At 38.7% G+C, this 26,935-nt stretch overlaps 1 protein-coding gene across 1 annotated transcript in view; it reads right to left on the bottom strand.

Moving 5' to 3' along the window:
* KMT2B (lysine methyltransferase 2B) overlaps positions 1–26,935 on the bottom strand; it is a gene marked incomplete in the record, with an annotated part of 4,527,268 nt that overhangs the window by 2,524,416 nt on the left and 1,975,917 nt on the right. Inside the window, 1 exon segment of the mRNA XM_044079325.1 lies at positions 12,725–12,826. Coding sequence (XP_043935260.1) covers positions 12,725–12,826 — 102 coding nt within the window.

Here is a 26,935-nt window from a genome sequence, read left to right as displayed (position 1 = left end):
GACACTTCGATGTTCTAATATAGACCCAAATTAACATACAGCAATGGCTTTACAAAAAATATTTTTGACAACCACAGCACAGCCAAATTGTTGGCACAATGTTTGAGGCAAAAAAGGTTGAAAGGCTGATAGCTAAAATCTGGAATTATGAGAATGATAGTGAATAAGTGGACCAAGAGAAAATTATGAAAGTAAAGGTAAATTAATACATTACACTATAAAGACAAGGCGATGATGTTGAGAGCAATGCATAGGAAATGTTATATTTGAGAAAGTTGCATCTTCCTCAGTTAAAAGGAAATAGAAACAGGGGTATTAACATCAAAAACAAAAGAAAGCGAAATTAAAGCAATAAGAAACCAAAACACGGGGAAATCCTGAAAATGATTCAGTTCCAAAATAAATGAAAAAAGAACAAACAGGAAATATTAAAAGTCTGGATAGTACTTCTAATAATATTTTCTGGGTGGGGATGTGTACTTGATGTAGAAAGAAGCATTAGTGGCAGTTATACCAAAACAGGGGAAGGACCTTCTTAATCTACGGTCATGCAGACCCATTTCAGTTTTGAAATATGATTACAAAGTGTTTACGACAATACTGGCAAACAGAACAGCACAGATTATTGCTAACAATGGACCTTGATCAGTGTGGTCTTAAGGAAGGTAGACAATCATCAGATAGCATTAACAGAACCCTTAAGATTCAAAAGAATGCATTGAGCGACACCATATTAATAGGGTTGGATGATGAAAAAGTGTTTGATAATGTGACTTAGGAATTTATGAAAATATTTTTTGAGGTACTTGTGTTTCCACAAACATGCTCAAACTAGGATGAAGTGTGGTGGTTAGCTATCTTACTATGGGAACTAGGAAGGAAATGTGCCCTTTCACATTATTCTTTGCTTTGTATTTAGAGCCATTAGCCAGAGGCTTAAGACAATCATATATAATTTTGATATATATAATGAAATATAATGAGAAAATAGCCACTTTATGCAGACATACAGGTTACCAATTGGGGAAAAATGACAAAAATTATACCATACAAATGGAAATATTTTACTAATATAGCATTATATAAAGTAAATGAAGCAAAATTAAAGACTACAGGTAATGAATTATTCCCTAACAAATAACTTGGTACAGAATTTCACTTTTTGAGAGTCATGACAAGATAAGATACTTGAGAATTTGGCTGAAATTAGATGTTGAGCAAGTAGCTAAAAAAATGTGGCCAGAAATTACTCAAAAGACACTTGCATTTTTCAAGCATCTTTTATTAGCCAATTGGAAATAAATTATGTACTCCCCTTTCCAGGCACAAGTGGATCTATATATTCGGTGTCCATCAGTAACTTAGCTCCTGGCGAAGGACTCATAATAGATGGAAAGCTTGAGTAACTGCCGAATAAAAGATATTACCACCATGCCTTCATTCCAGTGTGTTTGTGTCAAAATATTACAAGATAATACCCAGGAAAAATGCTATTTGTGGACATTGGCAATGAGATGCAAAAAATAATATGCTTTTGGTCCCACTGGTCCTTTACACATGTTAACTTAATGTATGTATCAGAGAAATGAGGTATAGAAGAATATCACAAAGGAAATCAAGGTGTTTTTTAATAATATCAAAGCAGAAGAGCAATGGGAAAACAGTAATATGACCAAGGAACAAGGTGGTTTGGGGCTTTCAGGTTTGAAAAAGGACTATAAAGCCATTCAGCTTCAATTACTATATTTTATTCAGGACTTGAAATACACGTCCAAATGAAAGCACATGAAAGACAAGGCAAAGACAGGATCAGATTCTGGTGTTTGGGCAGATTTAGGAAATTAACAGACAGCATTTACAGCCTTATATACATACAAATATTAACTCTTTACTTTAAAGGAAGTTAGACCTTCGAAAAATAGCCCATCACCATTATGGTATACTACAATAATAAAACAAATGAAAATGTAATGAGCATTTGGAAATGAAAAAATAATGAACCAATACTTTGGGAGTAGATAATAAAGGAGATAAAGGTAATAAATGGGATGAAACAAACTTCTGTCCTACTAAATTTGGATTAACTTACATTTACAGATCTAATGCTAGACTTGAAGGAAGATGTACAAAGGCTGGACAGCAAATCTGTTAAACCACAAAACAGTTGATTTTATAACTGAGAAAGGAACAGAAATGGTAGAATGATAAAGAGAAATACAGAGAACATACAAGACAATATTAGATTTGAGAAAGCAGCATAAAATTAAAATCAGTGGACAAAAATATGTTGTATCCCTAACACGTGTAACTGAATAGAGACAACTTACTTTTACATCAAAATGTTTGCAACAGTATTTTTTACAATCCTACAAGATTTAAAAATATTCCACAGACAAGCAATTCTTGGGAACATACAGAGCTGGTCTAGTACAAAAATGAAATGAACAGTATCATGAATCTTATATTTGGAAGAAAATTTAACCTCAGTAAAGAGGTGTTCTTGTGGACTTGGTATAAAACAACTTACAAAAGATGTGAAAGCATTACTATCTTTACTGCTGCTACATGCTAAGAAAGCCATAACCAGAAAACGGAAAAAGACAAGCCATCAATAAGATAGGTAAAAAGATTACAATAATTAAAAATATGGAACGAAGAGCTATGAAGAGTTCAGAAACAGAATCCCCCTAAAAAGTGTTGTATGGGATTTTGTAATAGAAACTGAGCTTGAAGAGGATACAGATATGGAACAAAGCATCTAAGACAACTACCTATTTAATAAAGTAGACCACAAAATGTATGAAAATTAGTAGCCTGTCAAGATACAGTACAGTTGTGTACCTACCATAAATGTAGATGTTCAAGTGTATTCACTGTTGCAGTCATTACTCTTGGGTTATCCTGCTGGCAGGCTACCCGCAGTCGGCCAGAATTCAAAAGTATAGGTCCAGCGTCGGTTGCTGTCGCCTCTTCCCTGATGTCAGTGTGCCAGGGGTATATAAAAGATGCAGCAGACGCCATTTGCTTCAGTTTTTCTTGCCCCAGATGTCAGGTGCCCCCAAATTGGTAGGCTGAAAAATATGCCAATAAAAATGCATGCACAAAAATAACTTTTCCTTCATCTACAAGCAAATACACCAAATAGGTTGTATAGGAGAGAGAAGTACAGATAAATCCCAGCAAAGAAAAAGGGGGATGGTGGGTGGGTAACCTGGACTGCAACAGTGAATACACTCAAACATCTACATTTATGGTAGGTACACAACTGTACTATGTTCATCGTGTTTCACTGTTGCAGTCATTACTGTTGGGTTGAATCCCAAAGCTGAGGATGGGTGGCTGGGCTAAATAGGATTAGGAGAGGCTATGAGGCCCTGCAGAACTGCAGTGGCAAAACCTGCTCTGGACTTAGAGTAAAGAGTTAAGTGGTAGTGCTTTGTGAAGGTGTGCATTGAACTCCCAAGTTTCAGCCTCTAAGATATCCTTGGTTGGTACTCCTCTGAGGAAGGCTGCTGAAGTGGCTGCTGCTCTGGTGGAATGAGGCCTAATGCCCTTAGGCAATGATTTGCCATGTTGAAAATAGCAGAAACGGATGCAGTGGCCTATCCATTTAGAAATAGTCTGTTTTGAGATGGCCTTTCCTTGTGATCCTGCAGCATATGACACTAAAAGTTGTTCAAGTCTTTCTGAAAGCTTTAGTTCTGTCCAAGTAGAAGCGTAACTGCCTATTGTCCAAAGAATGCAGAATTTTCTCACCCTTGTTCTGTGGATTTGGGTAAAAGGTAGGCAAGTGAATGGTTTGGTTGAGGGCCACACTGGACACCACCTTAGGTATAAATGTAGGGTTTGTCCTCCGAGAAACCCTGTCTGGGTGAAAAATGATGCAAGGTTCCACAGCCATGAGTGCTTGCAACTCTGAAAATCGCCTTGCAGAGGTTATTGCTAGGAGCAGAGCTGTTTTCCAGGATAAGAATTTTATATCTGTTGTTGATGCTGGCTCGAAAGGAGGCAGTGTGAGTTTTTCCAAAACATATTTGAGGTCCCAGGCCAGAATTGGTGCTCTCCTTGGAGGCCTAATGTTTTTGGCCCCTCTGAGGTACTGCCTTATTAAAGGATGAGAAAAGATAGGTGGTTCCATATTGTAATGGGCTGAAATGGCAGAGGCATGAATCTTAATTGATGAGAAAGAAAGGCCTTTGTTCAGTATCTCAGTTAGGTATTGTAAAATCTGAGGGATATTTGGTACACCCATGTCAATGCCTTGTTCCTGGTTACAAGCACAGAATCTCTTCCATTTTTCTGTATAAGATTTTCTGGTACTGGTCCTCCTGGCCTCCATAACATCTTTTGAAAGAGGAGTGTTCTAAATGGTTACATTATCCGCCATGCTGCCAGATTAAAGGTCCTGAGTTGGCTGTGCAGGATCTGATTGTTTTGTTGGGTCAGCATGTGAGATGTCTGAGGCAATATCCATGCTGGACCTTGAGACAAGATCTTTAGGATTGGGTACCAGTGCTGGCGTGGCCAGTCTGGTGCAATCAGTATCATTTTTGGCTTCTCTTGTCTGACCTTTAGGAGTACACTGGGAAGGAGAGGCAGTGGGGGAAAAGCATATACTGTTAGATTTTTCCAGCTGAAGGATAGGACGTCCACTTTCCATGCTTGCTTGTGATAAATCCTTGTGCAAAATCTCTGCAATTGGCAGTTGTGAGGGGAGGCAAATAGATCTATGTCTGGACATCCCCATTTCCTTACTATCATGCTGTAGACTTGCAGATCCAGTTTCCACTCATGGGGATCCATGAGGTTTCCTGCTTAGTTCGTCAGCCAGAGCATTTGTTATTCCTGGCAGGAATTGTGCTTGCAGGTGAACTTGAAAAGCCAATGCTGTGTCCCATAAGGTCATTACTTGTCTGAAGAGGGGGTAGGAATATGTACCTCCCTGCTTGTTTATGTACCACATGACCGTAGTGTTGTCCGTCTTTATCAGTAACTGTCCTGGATGAAGCAGGCCCTTGAAAGCTGTCAGGGCATTTTGAACAGCTAGCATCTCTTTTTGATTGATGTGAAGATGCATCTGGTTTGCAGGCCATGTGCCCTGAAAACATTTTCCTGCCATATGGGCCCCCCCAGGCATAATATGATGCATCCGTTGTCAGTGCCTGTCTGGCTGTGGGTAAACTGAATGGCAGACCCTTGTTGTGGTGACAGGCTTCTGCCCACCATCGAAACTCCTGTTGCAGGCAGGGAACGAGTGCAATTACTGTCTCCAGGCTGTGGCAATGCTGAGTCCAAACACTTTTTAGATACCATTGAAGTTTCCTCATATGCAGTCTGGCATATGGAATTAGGAGAATGCAGGATGCCATGAAACCCAAGGCCTGCAGGATTTTCCTTGCAGATAAGTGGGTTTTTGTTGCCAATTTCTTGAAGTAGTCAGTTGCTTTTGTTTGTCTGGCGTGAAATAAGCCATATGGGCAGTTGTACTTAAGCTTGCACCCAGGAATATTACCTCTTGAGGGCACTAGTTTTGATTTATTTTCATTTAGTGTGTACCCTAAGCCAATTAGTAATCTTTTTACAAACACCAGATGCTTTAGAAGAATGTCTTTGTTCTCTGCTTGAATTAGGCAGTCATCCAAGTAGGGATATACTTGAATTCCTTTTTGTCTGCAAAATGCAATTACTGGTGCCAGGCATTTTGTGAAGACCCTGGGCGCAGTAGATAAGACAAAGGGTAGTGCAGAGAAGTGGTAATGCATTGAGCCAGTTATGAATCTGAGGTATCTTCTGCAAGACTGTCTGATTGGGACATGCAGGTATGCCTCTTTTAGGTCCAAAGTTACGAGCCAAGCCTTCTTGCCCAGCATGGGCAGTAGCTGCTGCAGAGTCAACATTTTGAATTCTGGAACTTCCAGAAACATATTTAGTATAGGCAGGTCTAGTATTGGTCTCAAGGTTTTGTCCTTTCTGGGTACTAGGAAAAGTCTGAAGTAAAATCCTTGCCCCTGCCCGTTGCGGTACTTGCTGAATGGCCCTCATGTCCATGAGGGGTGTAATTTGTCTTTGTGCCTCTGCCCATTGATTGTGTGGCAGGTCTGGCATAACTTTTGACCTTGGTAGAGTGTGAAAATGGAACCTGTAGCCTTGAGACACTATGTTCAGGACCCATTTCTCTTGGGTAACCATTTGCCAATTTGATGAAAAAAGTGCTAGTTTTCCACCTAAGGGGGCTGCCAAAAGAAAAGTGCTTGGATCTGGTAGAGGAAAGTCACTGGGACTGTTTCCTGTAAGGTTGTGATTTGTCTTCTCCACTTTTGGAGGTAGGAGCACCCCATTGTTTAGGCCTGTATGAGCCTTGGGGCTGAGATCTGCCTCTGGGATACCTGTATCTGCCTCTTCGTGGTCTGACACTGGAAAGGACCAATTTTTAGAAGGCAAGTTCCTGCTAAACCTGGGTGGCTATACCTGTAAGAAATCCATGACTGTCTGCATGGATTTTGCTTTATCCTCCATTTTTTCAACACCTCTTCTGCTTTAGTACCAAACAAAGTGTCATGCTGTAAAGGTGCATCTAATAATTTTGCTTTAACATGATCAGGCAGATTCTGTTCCTTTAACCAAGCATGTCTTCTAATCACAGAACCTGTAACTGCGGCCCTGCAAGAGGCCTCCAGTGAATCATAACCACATTGTAAAGTATGCTTTTCCACTTGTTCAGCTGCATGCAATAAATCCTGCAATTCCTTGTTCTCTGAACATTCAGTATTTGTCAACAATTTAAGCAATGACATTAAATATTGCTGATATTTAAGCAAATGAAACTGACAATTTAAAAGCCATTACACAGCCAGGGTATCAGAAGTGTAGACCTTTTTCCTCCAACTGTCTAGAGCCCTAGAATCCCTATCAGAGGGAACAGGGTTTTTTGCAGTGGAAGCTTTAACCCCTTTGAGACCCTGAGATGTAGTTTCTGGGTCAGCGGCGGGGTTTTTGTATAGGAATTTATGAGAATCCGGGACCCTGTAGTATCTGTCTGGCTTAGCAGGTGCAAGGGGTAAAGAGTGAGGGGAGAGGCCGGACTCTAAAAATACATCTACAATGTCTAGAACAGGTGGAATAGCAAGGGGTCTGTGCTGAGGAAGTAGCAGAAAGTTTCTGAGCCTTTTCTTAGATTAAGAATAATCTTGGCTCTCCCAGTGGAAATGCTCCCTCATGGTATGCAGGGTTTCCCCAACAGAATAATCCTCAGGAGGAGAGGCTGAAGGAATGGATTTCTTCAGCATCAGAATCCTCACAGGGAAGCATGGAGAAATCCTGTTCAGAAGAGGAATTAGAGGAAATTGAAACCTGATCAAAAGAATCACACTCTGTCCCTTGCCTCGGCCTCTTATCAGGTGGGGAATGGGAGCCCCTGATCAAAGTAATTAGATCTTTGGCCATTTTGAGTATCTGTTTTTTAGGCATGAAAGTCTGAGTAGGAGAATGCTGTACTTGTTTCTTTGTCTTTAGAGCTGCTTTAGTCTTTGCAGCTGAAGATGGCTTAATATATAGCTGTGTAGGTCTGAAGACACCCTCAGAAGCCGATGCCTGCTCAGCGGCTCCGGACCCATCTGAGGGAATGACTTCCAAGTGTCCAATACTTTGAGTATCCAGAGGCCCAGTAGGTTCCACGTGGGAGTCGGAAGCGGCTTGTGGCTCTGAGGTAGCGGGTGCAAGGGGCTGCGAAAACGGCTCACTGAGAACCGGCGAACCAGCGACTGGCCTAGCAGAGGCCTTGTTGTCGGTTTTGGACCTCGGATGCCTATCCTTTTCCTTGTCCTTGCGTTTTTTGTAAACTCCGGTTGTCGGCTGGTCTGACGGCATTATATAATTAAATCTTCCGCTAAAATAATGAAATGCAAAATCGAACAAATCGAACCGACGCTTGATAGTGCGTTGGTTAAATCCAGCACAAAACCGACAGCTAGCAATGTTGTGATCAGGGCCTAGGCAAGGAATACAGTAAGAATGAAAATCCTTATGAGGTATTTGCTTCCCACGAGAAATGCAATTAACTTTTTCTGACATCGGTCTGGAGCAAGAAAAAGGTTTCCCCAACAGAGTACTTAGCTTTAATGAAGACTTTGGTTCTGAAATTCGCATTTGAAAATCTCAGGAGTCAGCCGACCGGCACTTGCGAACTGCTTTTGCTTCGGGCACCACGCGGCAAGAAAGACTGAAGAAAATGACGTCGGCTGCATCTTTTATACCCCCTGGCGCACTGACGTCAGGGAAGAGGCGACAGCAACCGACGCCGGACCTAGACTTTGGAATTCTGGCCGACTGCGGGTAGCCTGCCAGCAGGATAACCCAAGAGTAATGACTGCAACAGTGAAACATGATGAACATCCAAACTTTTCACCCATTTCCTGCACTCTGTGAACTACAAACTCAGATCAGATATATGTAATTAAGTCCATACTCACCAATACCAGCTAAATAACTAGATATGTCTTCAGTTTCCTTCTCATCACCCCAGTTTAAAATCTTCAAAACACTTTTTCCTTTATCAGTATTTATACTGGGGTTGCCAGTGAGATGTCTGGATGTCCATAGCTGTTCTCCAGCCTCTTAAAAGAAAAGAGGTGCACGGGCTCACTGGAAGGCGTGCCCTTTCTATGAAACGAGATTTTCCTCTCTCTGATGGCCCAGTTCCATGGTTAAGTTACGCAAGAGTGAGTCTTCCAGTGAGCCCAAAAGGAAACAGGTGAAATTCTGGGTTTACTCAGGGCTACTAAAAAGAGGAGGGAAAAAAGACTTCAAGATTGGGGAAAACTGCTGCATTATGGACTTTAGTGGGAGCACTGCTAAAATGACAAGGTCGAATAGGGAATGGTTACAAAATGAATAAAGTCTAAATTCAGGTACTTAAATTAATTCAACTGTATGTGTGAGGGGCAAGAGAGCAGAGTAAATTACAGTTGTGCAACAAAACTTAGCATAACATTAGATGTTTGAATAATCAAGCTGCAGTAGCATTCGGTATATGCATTATATCCTGCCTAGGATACAACAGTTGACCAGCTTTCAAAGCTTAAGGGCACCTTCCACATGCCCACACCACTGACCGCTTGTGCACATCAGTGTTGTGAGTGCCAAGCCCTTCACAGCTTTCATGCCAACTGAGACAGGATAAAGCCCTGAAAGAGGTCTATGGTGAGTAACATAAGAGTTCTCACCCTAGCAACAAAAAACATACAAAAATGAAAGTGATGGAGGGAGGGAGCAGTTACTGCAGGAGTGATCACTGAACATCTACTGTTATGCTATGTTTACTTAGACAACTCCACAATGATCATTTGATCACTGAAGCTGTGATTAACTGTACTATGTTCATCATTTAATCACTGCTGCAGTAGTATTAGTTATACGGGTAGAACACCAGAATTTATAAGGTTTGGAGGAAGGATGAAAGTCCAAGAACCCCTGGAGAATGGTCCTAGTAAACTCTGCTCTACACACCTGAAATGGAGTAAAGTTTACATTGCTTTGTAAAAGTATGTACACATGAACAAGATGATGTCTCCAGAAAACTTCTAGAGTCCACCCCTTTCCTACAAGCCACCGAAAACGTGAGGGTCTAGCAGTCTGTGCCTTGACCCTGGTTGTAAGTGACTTCTTATGGTGGGAAAACAAATGGAAATACAAGACAAGCATTTGTAAACAAGTCTGCTTTGACACTGGCTGCCCTTACTTCTTACCTTCATAAGAAATTAAAATTGGCCAGAATTACTGAACATTTTTGTTTTGTCTAAATATTAGAGTTCTCTATGGACATCCAGAGTAAAGAGGATCCATTCTCTCTCATCTTAGGTCCTGGAAAAAAGACAGAGAAAATAAACACTGATAGAACTTTAGGCATAAATGAAGAATATGTTCACAAGAAAACCCTTTCAGAGAAAAACAATGACACAAGGTTGGCCCACCATAAGAACTTGCAGCTCAGACACTCTTCTTGCAAGTCAGAGCAATCAATAATACTACCGTACTCCATGATAAGAACCTCAAAGTACACGAGGAACAGCCTTGGGATGAGGAAATACCAGTAGCAATAAATTATATTTTTCAGCTGGAATTATATTTTGCAAACTAAGGTAATTTTGTTCCCACTGAAAAATTAACTCATTCTAGCAAAAGTTTCAGAAAAAGAAAATTCTTCCGAAGGAAAAATCATAAGAAATACTCTCCTCTGCTACAAAATCGGACACCTGAGGGACAAAAACTAAATTTGTTCCCTGAAATTCTATTTCCTATACATCATACTGGGAATAATAAGAAACTGAAGAATTTTTTTTGTTTTACCAAAAAGAATGTGAAGGGTTAAGTCCCTGAGCTAAAACAGATACATTTTTGGTGTTTCGGGAAACAAAGATAGGGGAAAATGCACGTTTATCTTTTGCTTCTTTTACACAGGAAGCTCCACAGAAGCAGACCAACTCATGCTAGGGAGTTCACCCTGGGCAACAGATGTCTAAGCAGAGAAACATTCTCAGATTCTTTCTCAAAGATGGACAAGAGTGGTCCCTCCCATGCCCACTGCAGGTGTCTCTAAACTGCTGGTCCATGGTGACCAGAGAAACAGGAAAAAAATGAGTGGTTTGAGTAACAAAATGGCCACTGTGGTTACCCATCTGTGCCTGAGGCAATGAAGCAGAATGCCAACCCAGCAAAAGCTGTATAGTGATTTGCTTTTTCTTGTGCCCAGAGTAAAAACGAACTGCGGAACCAGTAAGCTGCTCCATTGTTAAGCCAAGAAAGGAACCTGAAACGTGGCTAGCAACGTCAGCAATAGTTAGAAGTAGACATCAAAAAAGTAGTACTTCCACAAAATTTACACAGTGGCAAGCATATAACATGTTTGCCCCAAACCTTAAAAAGACTTTATTAAAGTCTGACACACAAAATGTAAAGTAAAGTTTGTTTGAAACTTGAGTTTACATTAAAACATAACAATAACTGTAAGTTGGGTACGGTCACTTGACTCCCCAAATGATGTTCACATAATGCAAGAGAGTCTCACAGCAACAAATGACTGGTGCCAAAGTCATGGCCTAAAGGTAAACGCAAAAAAATGCATCTTCATACCTTTCAGGAAAAATGCAGCCCCCTACTGATTACTGCATCAATGGCAACCACCTAAGTACACAACCTGTGGTGAGAGACCTGGGTACTCAGGTTTGACAACAATCTCGCATTCGACCATCATGCAGCAGCAGTGGTCAGAAAAGCCTTCTACTTGGCTCATCTCATAAGTAAAGCGATTGTGTCCAGAAAGAAGGTTATTACCTCTCTATACTCTTCCCCATTAGGCCAATAATGAATTAGAACACCCCATTTGGTATGTACCTCTCCAAACACCTGCGCAAACTGGAATACCTCACAAACACAATCCATGGCCTCCTATAAAGTCAGGCTCAAATAACTACCTCTCTACTCTGTATCATAAGGACCGCTCACAGGTGATGTGTGCCTCACCTACAAGGCAATATCGGACCATGCCCTACTACAGATGCTCCATATCCGTACCCGCAAGTCTAACTGCTCGCACATTACCCGCTCAAAAAGCCTAAATCTAATATGCGACATCAACAAAACCTGCTGGAGAGAGAGGTTTGTCTCCCAGATGCTGTCCCATTTCTCAAATAGACTTCTCATACATTTCAGAGTACCTCGCTGACCCTCTTCAAGCGCAACCTTGATGAGTGGATGGGAAACCACAAATTTGTCCCAGGGGTTCTAACTATGTCCTTCACTGACAGGGGTGACAGATGCTGACAGATTTCTTTTTTGGGGATAAACTCTTGGCTAGGCTTGTAAGGGCCCCAGGGCCATTAGCCTAGTAACCTATGACTGCAGTTCTTTCATAACACACATCTGCATGTGCACTCACACCTATGGCTAATTTAGTGCGTCCAATCCACCTACTGCATGTCTTTGGAATGTGGAAGGAAACAGCAGCACCCCATGAAAACCTTCATGAACACAGGAAGGATTATTCAGACTCAACACAGAAGGCACCCCCCAGCCAAGAACTGAACCATGGAACCTCTTGCTGTGAGGTGACGATGCTATCCGCTGAGCCGCAGTGCCAACAGTGTGCACACACACACACATATATATATATATATATATATATATATATACACACACACACACACACATTGAATTGGTGGAAGACAGGTAATTCAAGGAGTGCCAAGTAGCACACCTCAGAAGCATGAAGGCAGGCTCCTTTGAATCAGTGAAGTGACACCAAGGTGGAAGGCTACAAAACTTCAATGTCTATAATGGGATACAGAAAGTTAAAAAAAAATCTCAGCAAAAATACACAAGGTTGGCACTGGAATTAAAAAAAAAATCAATAAGATGTGTACATTTCTAGAAGGTAATGTCTATTTAAGCAGCTGGAAGGTTAAGAATTTTGTCAAGTAGGACTTCAGTTACCTGGACCAAGCAATAAGGATTCCCAAAAAGGTTTAGCTTTACCAAGATTAAGATTTCACAAAAAGGTAAGCAAACTATGTAAAAAGTGTACAGCTTATAACTACATTAGAACAACTATCATTCTTCATAACAAATGACAAACATTTCATTGACAAAAGGTTTAAAGGGACAAAATCGGAGGTCATGTAACAATGAGTTTTTTCCCTCCCAAGTATACCTGACTTCAGGACATACTTACAACAGATTCATAAAGCCCTTCCTCTACTTTCCTTTGCACTGCTTCTAAGTCACATGGCTTTTCATTATCAGTTGTGCTGATTTCTCTTCTTCCACTTTCACACTAAGGAAAAAAATATCACATTAAGTCAACCATTCAGTTAAATTTCTTGCTTTCAAAGTCACCAATCAACATCAATGCAGTGGCATTAAAAGAAATTGAAAAAAACTCTTTACAGCATAACATGACGTCCTTGTCAATACACAACAGCTCAGCACTTTCCGACAGATCTTTTAAAAACGAAGCCCTCTATTAGAGATGCGAACCCTAGTGCATCATCATGTACTACAGTTTCCCAGTGAATTTTTTCACTAGAAATATTTTCTCCTAACGTGCCTTTTTCTTAGACCGATCTTGTCACTATGTCACATTTACTGTTAAAGAAAAGTTGTGTAAAATCTTACTATAACTATAGATGTCTTCTCTTCCATGTTGCGCTATGAACCATGAAGCAGCCACTTGGTCTTATGTGCAAACCTTCACAAAACATTACAAGATAGACCAGATTTCCAGGTCCAGGGCTGGATTTGCCAGGGCTATCCTTCATGGATTCCTGGAGAATTCTACTAGGCCACCTCCCCCTTCCTCACAGTGAACTTTGGCACTCACCCATCTGCACAGAATACTGCAACATGTGAACAGAAGGGCATAGAAAAGTTGTGTAAAACCTTACCATAACCATACATGTCCTTCTCTTCCATGTTGCAGTACTCCTTCCCTCCCCCTCCTATTATCTGGCAGTTCCCCTTTTGGATGGCACAGGACTTGCATTATCTTCTCTGGGTCTGGTTCCGACTGGAGCGCTCAGTTCTGAGGTCTGGTGCGTGCTCAGACATCACTTTTATGGCCCACGCTCTGCTGGCCAAGTCAAACATTTCATACACCATACAATGACTGAAATCTTTTGGATACTGGCCGGACGTTCAGGTACCAAGAGGAGAAAACCCATCTGTACAGAATACTACAACATGTGAATAGAACATCTGAAAGTATCTCAACAAGCTACACAGAACACCTACCACATTACAATAAATAGATACACTTTGTATATATTTTACTACATTGAACTCTGGTCTCCAGTGAACTAACGTGAGATACTTAACAAGACACTGGTGACCTATGTTAAATATCCAGCCTATACAGCAATAATTTCTTTATCTATGATGAAAAAGGGTACTACCTAGTTGAACAACTCAAATATACAAATACATGTCTCAGTTAACCAATAACAAACAATGGTACAAAGAAGGCAAGTCTGCCCACACCACCAGGACACCATGACTTGCATACATCTAACCTCTTACCACAACAAGTCTGGACAAAGCCTAAAGTAATAGGGGTAGGCCAAAAAAGGGACACATTTTAAATATTGCTCTTACAAACTTAAGTTGCTAGAACAACAGATGGTATATGTTAGCATGCATTTTCTTGAGGATATAAAGTCTGGAAGTCAAATACATGTCATTATTTAGTGACTTCAATCATCAGGGATTTGTCAGAAAACCACACATTTTATGATGAACAGACCAAAAAAAAAAAAAAGGAAAATATCTGGACTTGTAACAAAGTATACTTTAAATGGGTAGCCTGGGATGGTGAGAAGGATGAAGTCATTCTAAGGATACCATTCTTATTTAGTGGTGGTTGGAACAAGCAAAGTTCAAACCAGTTTCATTTCACTGTTTGATAAAGCTGAAGAGCATGCAGCTGATTATCAAAATAAGTATCTGGAGGGAACTCACTCTAAGCATGCTTACCATAATAAATGTGTATTATGTTTAAACTGATAGAGGCATAAGATGGAATATTGCAATCCTTTCTCAAAAGACGCATCATGCATCTGTCAAATGGCAGTTAACAGTTATCTTAAAGCATGCTCACCATCATAAAATGTGCAGTGTGCTCAAGCCAATAAATGATGAAATAATGCATCTCAGTATCTAATGAGCTGCTTGGGGGAGGGGGGGGGGTTCTCCACACCCGAGATATACAGGTGCAACCACTAAGTATAGCTTCAGCCAAAAATTCAAGTCAATTTTGGGAGCTTCTTTTCCAAATAACATGACAGTGAAACTGGGTAAATGAGTAAAACGACAAGCTCAAAAAAAATAAAATATAGTACTGTAAGAGGATGCTACACAAAGGCCTCACCACCCTCCCCCAATTCTCTTCTTGGCTAATCTATACAGAATGCATGACACTGAAGACTCCAACTATTGCAACTGGTGGTATACTCCTTGCAGCACATAAACCAGACAGAATAGTCCAGAGAAAAATGAATGGGAAACTGGTCACATTAACAACCAGAAATAAAATATTCTTAGCAGTTGTGCATTTCATTATCCCAGCATAACCCCAATGCTCTGCATCCAAGTTACAGTTGAGACTAAACTATCTCTGTCATCACAGAGGAATGGAAGTCTTGACCATAACTGTTAGAAAAATCTATACATGCTGCTTAGAAAATATATTTACAATGTATGCTGCTTAGAAAATATATTTACAATGTATGCTGCTTGGGAAAATGTGTATTCAAACATTCAAACACATATAAGTTGTGTGGTCAAATATATAGAGAAATGTGTGCTTTAGTTAGGAATAAATGTACTTAAATCCATAATAGAGAACAAAGTTTGAAAAGTAGTATATAATGCATTTAATTCTGTCTTACTAGAATAATAGTAGAAATAAACTTGCATATTATTGCTTGAAGCACAAGCTGCAGTGTAATCAGAAATTTGGCCTTGGCAGCGTGCAAGCACAGCCTGGCTCATGTCTTTCAAGTAAAGATTATTTTGCAAAGTTAGAAAATAATAAATCTGTTCGCATGTGTATCTTCTGCCTGCTTCCACCAGAAGAATAGCCTTGTGCGCACTATCAGAGATAGTGCCCAGCTGGTGAACAAGAAAGACAAAGAGAGGCATTAAAGAAGACATACATCTATTGTATTCGAACTAATCTAAGAGCCTTGAATTGGCTACATCCTCAGGAGGTCATCGTGACTGACCAGGTGCTTGCAAGGCTGTAACATTCTCATGGGAAAAAGACTTTGGAAAAGACAACCTCAGCACTTTTCCATAAGTTACTATGATGTAAAGACCCTGTCACTGACCACGCCAGTGAGGTGGGCAAAACTGATAATGACATGTATAAAAATGGTGTCCTCTGTGAATAAACTAGACAAAATTCTGTACAAGTTTGTGTATGGTTTTGCCTCCTAATGTACATTAGAGCGTTAGATACTTGAGTTCTCCTGCATTATTGTTTGTTATTGATTGACATTGTTTTGAATAACTCAATGATTTTTACAGTCTGACTCTAACAAATTTATTTAACATTTTGGTCCTAATCGTGCGAATTCCCTTGGTAAGCTGCAGGTCACAGAGTGCATGAGTGCTAATAAATCTGCGCAGGAGAAGCTGCCGAAAAAAATGGTTCTTCTTAAAGTGAAAAGACCTCCGACTGAATTGTTGTGTGTAAAGAGGCTGTCCACTTTCTGATCTGTGGCTGAAAAGCGGAAGACTGGGCCCCAAGGAAAAACAGTAAGAGCAGGAGGCTCAGGTAAGAAGAATTTCCCTCTTTGTCTTTGTTTTAGATCAGGGACCAGGTTACACTGTGCTATTGCTAAGGTTTGTGATAGCAGGGAGAGAGAGTCAAGTATTGTATCTTGAGTCATAGATCAGGGAATAACAAAGCAAAGTAAACAGTCATTCTAGACACTACTGTGGATATGGGGAAATAAGATACCACGTGGTACAAGAGAAGGGTTACGTAACAGTCTTTTTAAGACATGGGAAATCAGTGCACTAAGAGATCACGAGATCCGCCCCTAACGGATAATGTAAAGCATATGCAATTGCAGTAAGCAGATAATGTGAGATATTTTGCAAAATGTGTTAACAACTATGAATTTGATAGTAAACTAGATAAACTTTCACTAGTTAAACTCCTTAAACAAGCTTTAATCTGATGCAGGGCGTCAGGCAAAAGAAAAACAGCACCAACTAGGCATACCTCAAGCACATAGGTGGATTGAGGAAGCAAATTGTAAAAAAAAAAAACAGAAGCTTAAAAATTCTGAAACATTTTTAGACAACAGAGTACAAGGTCTAACAGACAGAATCTCTGAAAAATGAAAACTTAGAGCAGACTGGACTTGCATTAATTAATGCATACAACAGGGAAATGAGACAGTAGATGGATATTATGCTAGATTATTAAAATGCTTAAAACAGCAATTAAAAAAATATATATACATTTTAAAAGGTTGCATTGCCTCTGTTAGTAGTTTTATTACAAGGCATATGATAAATCACTGAACAAGCAGGCTGCAAGCCTTACTTGAGTATGCTAGACGTACTGAAAGACACCTTAATAGTAGAAAGAAAAAGGCACAAGTCTTCACTGCTGAAGACGGAGCTGAAGTATTTGTATTACAGTCAGGTAAAAAGGGCATCTAGCTAGGGACTATAAACAAAATAAGAAAGCAATGACAGAAGATAAAGGAGATGTGGACTGACTATATGATAGTGATAATAACCAAAAATCATCAGGAAAGGTTAATAAACAAAAAGAAAATGTGAATGTAGTAGAGGGAATAGAGGAAGTACAAACAGATGTAGAGAATAAAAATGAAAATAAAATTTTAGATTTAGCATTGTTGAGCCTGGAGCTCTACCTAGCAAATACAAAACCAGAAGTAACACTTCTGGTGGAGAGAAGAAAGATCAAATTCCTGTGTGACTCAGGAGCGTCACGGACTTTGATACACCCCTCCAAGTTACCAAAACATTCTAAATCACCTGATTATATATTAGTAAAAGCAGCAAATGGACAGCTATACAGGGAACCACTTTCCCATAATATAGCAATAACTGACCCTGTTTCAGGTATGACTCAGAAAAGTAAAATTGTAGTTTCTGCAAAAATATCCAGTAAACTTACTGGGAAAAGACCTTGTGCAGATATTTGGCATAGCAGTAGTTCCTACCATGCAGGGTATGGAAGCACTAAGACAAATGAATGCTCTTGTGGTGTGATCAGAGGGTGAAGCCTATTATTGGTACAGCCAGGACCTAGTTATGATTGGTCCAGGGGCAGTAACCAAAGAACTGATAAACGTAGCCATCAGTAAGGTACCCTCCCTTGACACTGATCAGCAGCACTTGTTACATTGTACTCCATACTACTGTAGCACACCAGGACCTAATAAGAAATATAAGTAAAAATCCTGCTGACAAATTAATATTACAAACTTTATGCTGGGATACTGAGGGAAACAGTGTAGTAAGCTGTTCATTACCTCAGGAGTTCATGAGATTGTATAAGTCCAATAGACTGCCACATGTCAGCTTGACAAAAACAAAAGTGTTAAATGGGCAGACTTAGAAAAAAGGTAACAAAATGGGAAAACAGACTGATTTAAAAATGTCAGGACAAGGGATATAAAAACAAAACTGAATTGGTTGACACAGACACATACAGCTGTACACTTGCAATCTAGTAAGGACAGCTGATTAGCATTTTTATTAAAAGAAAAAGAGGAGGCCTTGTGTAAAATTCCAACAACTCTGTGGTCAACAGGCAAGTTAAATGTAGGGCTTATTCAAGCAGCAGGACCAGTTACAATTACCCCAAAGTCAGCTTTTAGACCACAGAAAAAAACAATACATTTTGGAAAAAAATGCAAAAGTAAAAATTAAGCCTATAATAAGCAGCATTACTCAAAAAAGGAGTACTGGTAGAATCTCCTGATTCACCATGTGATACACCCCTATTTCCTGTTAAAAAAAGCAAACGGGGAATGGCAGATGGTACAAGATTTATAAGCTGTAAATAATGCAGTAATACCTAAAGCACCCACGGTGCCAGACCCACATACCTTGTTAAATAATTTAAAGCCACAACAGAAGTATTTTACTGTGGTAGATATAAGCAATGCTTTCTTTTCAATACCTATACATCCTAATAGTCAATATTGGTTTGCATTTACATTTCAGGGTAAAAGGTATACATATACTCGACTACCACAGGGATATTGTGAGAGCCCAATAATATTTGCACAAAAAAATGGCTAGCAACCTGGCAGGGTCTACCCCACCAGAAAGTAGTCAAATTTTACTTTATGTAAATGACATCTTGCTAGCAGCACCCAGCAGCAGTGCAGGGTGAATACAGTAGCATTGTTAAAATTTTTATTAATACAAGGACACAAAGTAAACAAAAGTAAGTTACAACTTTGGGAAAAAAACACAGGTTAAATACCTGGGATATGTGATATTCAATAAAGATAAAATACTAGATAAGGGGAAAGAAAAAAGGAAAAAAACAGCAATTTTGCAAGCACCCAAACCAACAACTAAAAAAGAAATGATGTCTTTTCTTAGGTACAACTAATTTTTGTTGGAACTGGGTACCAAATTATTTTACAATAGAAAACAAAAGCAGAAATGGCTTTCTGCAGGTTGAAGCAGTTAATAGCTTCTTCATTAGTTTTAAGACTTCCAAGTTATCACAAACGTTTTTTAGACCATAGATTGTAAGCAATGGTACATGACATCAGTATTAAAGCAACAACATGGGGATAAGCAATGCCCCATAGCTTACTATTCATCACAGTTAGACCCAGTGGTGCAATCTTTGCCTCACTGTGTACAAGCAGTAGTTGCAGCAGCAATGGCAGTACAGGCTTCAGCCTCAATGGTGTTATTCCACCCTCTCACATTAAAAATGCCTCATGCAGTTGCAATAATTCTGCCACAAGAAAAAGTTGCATACCTTTCTCCTGCTAGACATCTTTCATGTATGACCATACTGCTGAGTCAACCTCATATAAACAGTTAGCTTTACCTAAACAAGATCTTACAGATATGCCCTTGGATAATGCTGAGGTGACATATTACGTAAATGGCTCATGCAGAAGGGGTCCTACAGGGAAAAATCTGGTGGGGTATGCAGTAGTTACAGACACTAAAAATTTAGAAGCACAAACTTTGCCACACAACTTGTATGCTCAAGCAGCAGAACTGGTAATTTTGACAAGAGCATGTATTTTAGTAAAAGGCAAAAAAAGTAAACATATATACTGATAATCAGTATGCTTTTTCTACAGTGCATGTGTTTGCACAATAATAAAAAAAATAGAGGGATGATTACATCCAGTAAAAAACCTATTAATCATGCGCAATTTATTTTAGAGCTATTAAAATCTATTCAGTTGCCTACCAAAGTAGCTATTTGTAAATGTGTAGCTCATACAAAACAACAGGATAAGATTTCAAAAGGTAATGCACGAGCTGATGCAGCTGCAAAGCAAGCAGCCTCAGACTCAGAAACTTTATTTTTTTTAATAAAAAATTACAGCCCTTTGAGATTTTAAATTTAGACATGTTAAAAACAATGCAAATGCTTACTACAACAGCAGAAAAACAAAACTGGGTAAAACAAGGTGCAATTTTTAAAAATGGACTGTACATTTCCAAAGGAAAAACAATATTACCGTCTAATTTATTTAGAGATGCAGCTTTGTTGAGCCATGGGCAGAGCCATGTCTCAACAGGGGGGATGGTACAGTTAGTAAATAAAATATTCCAAACATATGGATACATAAATTATGCAATAAAATTTTGTGCAGCTTGTCATACTTGTAACAAGCACCATGCACAAGGAGCATTTAAAAACAAGCAAGGGAGTTTCCCTACACCACCATATCCATTCCATACTATTTGTATGGACTCCATAGAGTTGAATAAATGTGAAGGAAAGAAATACTGTTTAGTGATCATAGATATGTTTTCAAAATGGGTAGAAGCTTTTCCAACCAGGAATCTGAAAGCAGCAACAGTGGCAAAGGCCCTAGTAAAGGAAATAATTCCTAGATTTGGCATACCGGAAAGAATCTATAGTGGCAATGGGACACATTTTGTCAATCAGACAATTCAACAACTTGGGAGATTTTTTTGGGATTTCCTTAAGGAATCACTGTGCTTACCACCCACAGTCAGCAGGACTGGTGGAGAGGTACAATGGGATTTAAAAAAAAAACAAGTTAAGAAAGTTAATGAGTGAGACTCAAAAGAATTGGATTTGCTGTTTACCTCTAGCATTGCTGAGCATGAAAACAGTAACAAATGTAAAGGGTTTGATCCCCTTTAAAGTAGTATTTGGAAGGGCATATTATGTGCCTCAGTAAAAAGCTCTCATGCCTGCAGAGCTGGAGGCTGACAGTTCACTAGCTAATTATATAAAGAAACTGCTTATAAATAAATCTGTTTTGCAGTTTAACTCTTTTCAGACAAAAGAACTTTCAGCTGAATAAAAACTTTGTGACTGATACACAAGGGCAAAATGGCCAAGAGTAAAGAAAACAAAAAAGCAGAGCAACCCAAGAACTATAGCATAATTATTTTAACTGTGCATTTGTTAACTATAAGTGTGACAATTTTTCTCTTATTGTGGTTTTTCCCTGCACTCAACCACACAAGTGAAAGTGAGAAGACGTGATGAACTGTTTATAGACTGGCATCCAAACTTTAACACGTACCTGGCCATGAAGCAAGTGTATACAGAAACTATGCACATTTCAAATTGCTGAGTTTGTACAGCTATACCAACAACATATAATAGACTTTAACGTCCTCTGTCCCTCTGGGGATAAAATGAGACTTTGGAAAGTTTTTTTTATACAGAAACTGTGAGATCACAGGACAAAATTGCTTTATTTTTACCTGTCACACAAAAAGGAGTTGTATGTTTCTACAAAAGTGATACCCTCCAGGTGGGCTGGAGTAATGGTAATATAACAATGTCTTATAAATGTTACATTAAAGTCAAAAGTGGGGGTACTGTTTGTAATACTAACCATGATTCATATCTGAGTTCAATGAAAACTACATTAAATGCAGTATGTGACAATCCAGTCTTAACTAAGCAATTGTCTATTAAGAATAGAAAAATGTTTCATGCAGGGATAACACGTATCAGTACCAAAGTAATGATTTTATTTGTGGGAAAAAGGCATATAAATGGTTACCTGAGAATTGGTCCGGCAGTTGTTTTTTGGGTTATCTGGTTTCAGCAATAAGACATACTGCAGAATTACCTTTGGGTAAGATACGAAACGTAAGGAAAACAGCTCGAGAATCTGAAGGTCCAGTGAAAAAAACCTGTGAATCCAGTTGGTAAAATCGAAGCTGGTTGAAAAGGCCATAATTCAGTGAAAGACAAAAGTAAATTGACTCATATGAACTTGGGCAACAGTGTTATATCCAGGGCAGGAATACCACCAGCCTATGGAGCAGTCAAATCGATCTGGGAGCTGAGGAAGCTGTCAAAAAGTCATGAGCAATGCAACTTTTTCCACCCTAGAATTGGTGACTAATGAACTGAATGCAATAAAAACTGTTGTGCTACAAAATCGAATGGCTCTTTACTTCACCCTAGCGGCAAAAGGTGGTACACGAAGAAAAATGCTGTGCGTACATTCCAGACAACCAACATAAAATCAATGACCACCTAGAGGTAATTCAGCAAGTATCAGCAATGACTAAACCAGACCCAAACCCACTGACGAACTTTTTCCAGAATCTGTTTGGGGGGGGGTGGGGTTCCATCCTATTAAACATTTAATTTTTGTGGGTATACTCCTAATAGGAGCATGTGTTTACTGTGAAATTCCCTGCATGAAAAGATTAATCAAAAATCTGTTGATATATCTGTTACTGAAACTTTTTACCAAAGTGTTGAAATTAAAAGATTAATTTCAAATGATGCTTTTTCTAAAATATAAAACCAATGACTAACTTAACTAAAAGTCCTTGAAAGGAAAAGGCTGAGGAATGAAATAATATTGTTTATGTTTCAAATAGAATAAAATGCATTAACAGGAGGGAGAATGTTAGAAAAATCTATACATGCTGCTTAGAAAATATATTTACAATGTATGCTGCTTAGAAAATATATTTACAATGTATGCTGCTTGGGAAAATGTGTATTCAAACATTCAAACACATATAAGTTGTGTGGTCAAATATATAGAGAAATGTGTGCTTTAGTTAGGAATAAATGTACTTAAATCCATAATAGAGAACAAAGTTTGAAAAGTAGTATATAATGCATTTAATTCTGTCTTACTAGAATAATAGTAGAAATAAACTTGCATATTATTGCTTGAAGCACAAGCTGCAGTGTAATCAGAAATTTGGCCTTGGCAGCGTGCAAGCACAGCCTGGCTCATGTCTTTCAAGTAAAGATTATTTTGCAAAGTTAGAAAATAATAAATCTGTTTGCATGTGTATCTTCTGCCTGCTTCCACCAGAAGAATAGCCTTGTGCGCACTATCAGAGATAGTGCCCAGCTGGTGAACAAGAAAGACAAAGAGAGGCATTAAAGAAGACATACATCTATTGTATTCGAACTAATCTAAGAGCCTTGAATTGGCTACATCCTCAGGAGGTCATCGTGACTGACCAGGTGCTTGCAAGGCTGTAACATTCTCATGGGAAAAAGACTTTTTGAAAAACACAACCTCAGCACTTTTCCATAAGTTACTATGATGTAAAGACCCTGTCACTGACCACGCCAGTGAGGTGGGCAAAACTGATAATGACATGTATAAAAATGGTGTCCTCTGTGAATAAACTAGACAAAATTCTGTACAAGTTTGTGTATGGTTTTTTGCCTCCTAATGTACATTAGAGCGTTAGATACTTGAGTTCTCCTGCATTATTGTTTGTTATTGATTGACATTGTTTTTGAATAACTCAATGATTTTTACAGTCTGACTCTAACAAATTTATTTAACAATAACCCAGACACAGTCTAAAAAGCAGGTCAAGTGCTGAAACAACTGGTGGTGGTGGTGGTGGTGGTGGTGGTGGTGGTGGTGGGGGCTAGGAGTAAGCAGCTAGCCTACATTGGAAGAAAGATGACAACTTGAGTTGGTTGCTTCATCATATGCAAGTGGAAGCTATTGGGTTACAGAAAATGTGAGCTGGGCTTACCAAGCTAGTGACAGTAGCCTTTATTAGGAGACTCTCTTGCTTAGGGAGGGTGTAGCACATCCCTCCAGGGATAAAGGGGACCCAAGTCAGCCACAAGGGTAAGAGTTAAGGTGTAAACAGATTTTTTTTTAATGATCACAGCAACACAGGCAAGGGCACAAACTTTTCAACTAACTGGATGACGCATCCTCCCTCTCTGATCAGCTCTCACCTTTGCACTGCGGCACCAAGAATGAAGGACAAAAGAATGTGCCCAACAACAAGGGGACAGATAGCTGATGGTTGACAAACCAGGAAAAAATATGGTTGAAGTATATGCAGCTGATGAAACTATTTAAGATGGACTTTCTCAATTGTAACTAATCACTTTTCATAGGTGTGATCCATTAGAAAAACAAGTTATGTAGTTTAACAGTGAAAGTCTAGCGTCCCTCTTCTTCACAAAACTTTGTAACAGTTTCAACCTTCTAAAAGAGGAATACTTGGGGAGTCTTCAGTAGAGATTTTGAGAAAGAACCTTCTCTAACTAAAAAGCATCACTCAAAAGTAAGCCTGCCTCAAAGCTGCTATTTGTGGAACTAAATAGTAATGCCTGGGTCCTCAGCATGGATGAAAGTGTGCATAAATCAGAGAAAGTGGGGGTGCTACATAACAATTTAACACCACAGCACTGTTTTTACACACAGAATATTTTTAAAATTAGTGGCCAAGAATCATCTTCTATGCACACTGTTTAGTACACTTATTCTGTCTCTCTAGCCCAGTGCGAGTCTCATCTGTCACTGTGAAGACAAAATGCAAATGGTCAGGGTAAATCAGATTGCTCCTCAGCTACTTTCAACTATCTGGTTCTTCCTACTGTAGGGATTTACCTGTGAATAATGGATACATATACTGCATATTTCCCTTCTTCCATACTAAAACAATGCATGAGGTTGCTGTGAACAGTAACACATTACATTTACTGAAAATAATGTACAGAAAATACAGTCATGAGTGTACTCAGAAACCACAGATGTTTGAGTAGGACCACGTCTCCTGTATGAAATGTAATCTGTCAAAACTATGTTGCAGAGTTTTCAGACATCCTTGCTTGGGGACCCTGTCCTTTAGTGTATAGATATTAACAGGAAGAAGAGCAATAAAGGGAAGAGGCACTCAGTGTCATCTTCATTTTTTTACTCACTCCTCTTTCTTTTATTAGGTTGTCATAAGTGGAAAAACGCCCTAGACAAAACCTTTCTAATCATTACTTACCAAGGTAGGCAAAACGAAAGCAGGACTATTCGACTCCGGATGTTTGACCCCAATGCAGTTGTATACACTTTCATGTTTAAATTTATTGTCTATCTAGTGGACAGTTTGACCCCAGACTATTTGACCCCAATTATATAAAAAAAAGTTTTTAAAGTTTTATAAATGCATGTAATTGCTTAACATATCATGATTTTTTTTACTGGAATTTAATATATTTACATATAAGAAAGTTAAATATCAATTTAGCATTTTATTTGATTTGCAAATATAATAAATTAATAACAGTTTTTTAACTTAAAAATTATTTAACATTGCAAACATTTTAATTTAACATTATTACATGTATTTTAAATGCAAATGTTTTAAACAGTTACATATCTTTATGACTTTTTTTTCTTTTTTTTTTCACTGACATTTTCTTAGTAACTATGTGGATGCATGTGCAGTACATAGCATTTTTTCTTCATGTCAAAATATCTGTGGCTTTTTTTTTTTGCTTTGCCATTTCAGTGGGGTCAAACCATCTGGGGTCAAAATGTCCCGTAGCTGGCAAAACAGATTGTTTGCCTACTATGGAGTCCAGTTTAACAATCTGCAATCACCTGCCTGTATTGTGAAGAGTCACTGCTGTGTTTTAATATAAGAAAGTTAACTGCTTACTGCTACGAGGAGAGGGGGGGGGTCTCCACCATAAGGATACTATAAATTTAGTAAAATCTGGAAGAGATTTTCTAAGAGCCCTAGTTATTAAACCTCAATGGGTTCATCAGTCATCAGTCCCCGTGCATTTATCAACTGAAAAGCTTTAAGTACAGACTAACTCTACCTCCTGTACTGTTCTAAGAGGAACAGTAGTTTGCTGCACTGAAGTAAAATTTGTCAATTTTTTTCCTGAGCAGTAGTCTGAAGTGCCACCTTTGTACAAAATGGGATAACATAAAACAAAATAGTTTAGTATGACAATTGGAGACGTGCTAACTTTAGTCCCATGGGCAATGATTTTAGTGATCAATCTTCCAGATACATGGGTGCAATGACTCATTGTTAGGAACCTTTGCACTTCAGGTGAATTATTAAAAAAAGGACAATTGATTAAGTAAGCTCACCACAGCAGTAGATGTTTTAACAGATCACTGCTGCTGTGCCCATAAAGAATAACCAACAAGTCCTTGTCCGAGAAAAGGCATAGATTTAATAGTGCTTATTAAAAGTATGAATGGATGTCCAAGTAGCTGCTTCTAAAATGAACTTGGGAGTCTAGACCCTAAAGCACAAGAAGAAACTACAGCTCTGGTGGAATAAGCCTAAAACTGGTTTGGAAGGGATCTCCTATGAAAAGGAATAAAAAAGGAAATAACCAAGAAAATGCATTTGGAGATTGCTTCTATTGAGACTGGACTATCCAGTTTTTTTAATCCTGAAAGGAAGCAAATATGTGATCATATTTTCTGATAGATTTAGTTTTGTCAAGATAAAATTATGTGCCGTTAATGAATACAAAATTCTTTCTCCCCTATTTTGAGGATTGGGATAAAAGGTAGCAAATTTATAGACAGGTTTAGAGATATTTAACTGTCCAAAAAAAAAAAAGTGGAAAGGAACACTCCCAAACAAACTTCAATTAATTTTAATGCAATAAAACCACAGACTGAGCGCCTTCATCTTACAAACAAAAAGACTATCAGAGTAAGTCTGCCATTAAAAATAATTAAATACAAATAATTCATCCAATCACATCTGAAGTAAAATAAATTTAAATGTCACTCAACTGCCAAGTGCAACTGCTTAAAGAACCAGTCCTGAAATGTACAGCTGTGTTACACAGTCTAGATAATCACATATATAACTGTTAAAAACAATTTAGATTCAGTAAATGATTAATTTAATAATGATGACAGTGCTTTTATTTTTTTTT

The sequence above is a fragment of the Protopterus annectens genome, chromosome 8.part0 (genome assembly GCF_019279795.1).
Source record: "Protopterus annectens isolate FY-2018-M chromosome 8.part0, PAN1.0, whole genome shotgun sequence".
In the NCBI taxonomy this organism is placed as follows: domain Eukaryota; kingdom Metazoa; phylum Chordata; order Ceratodontiformes; family Protopteridae; genus Protopterus; species Protopterus annectens.
The sequence above is the reverse complement of the archived record's forward strand: the minus strand, read 5'-3'. Positions and strand labels throughout refer to the sequence as shown.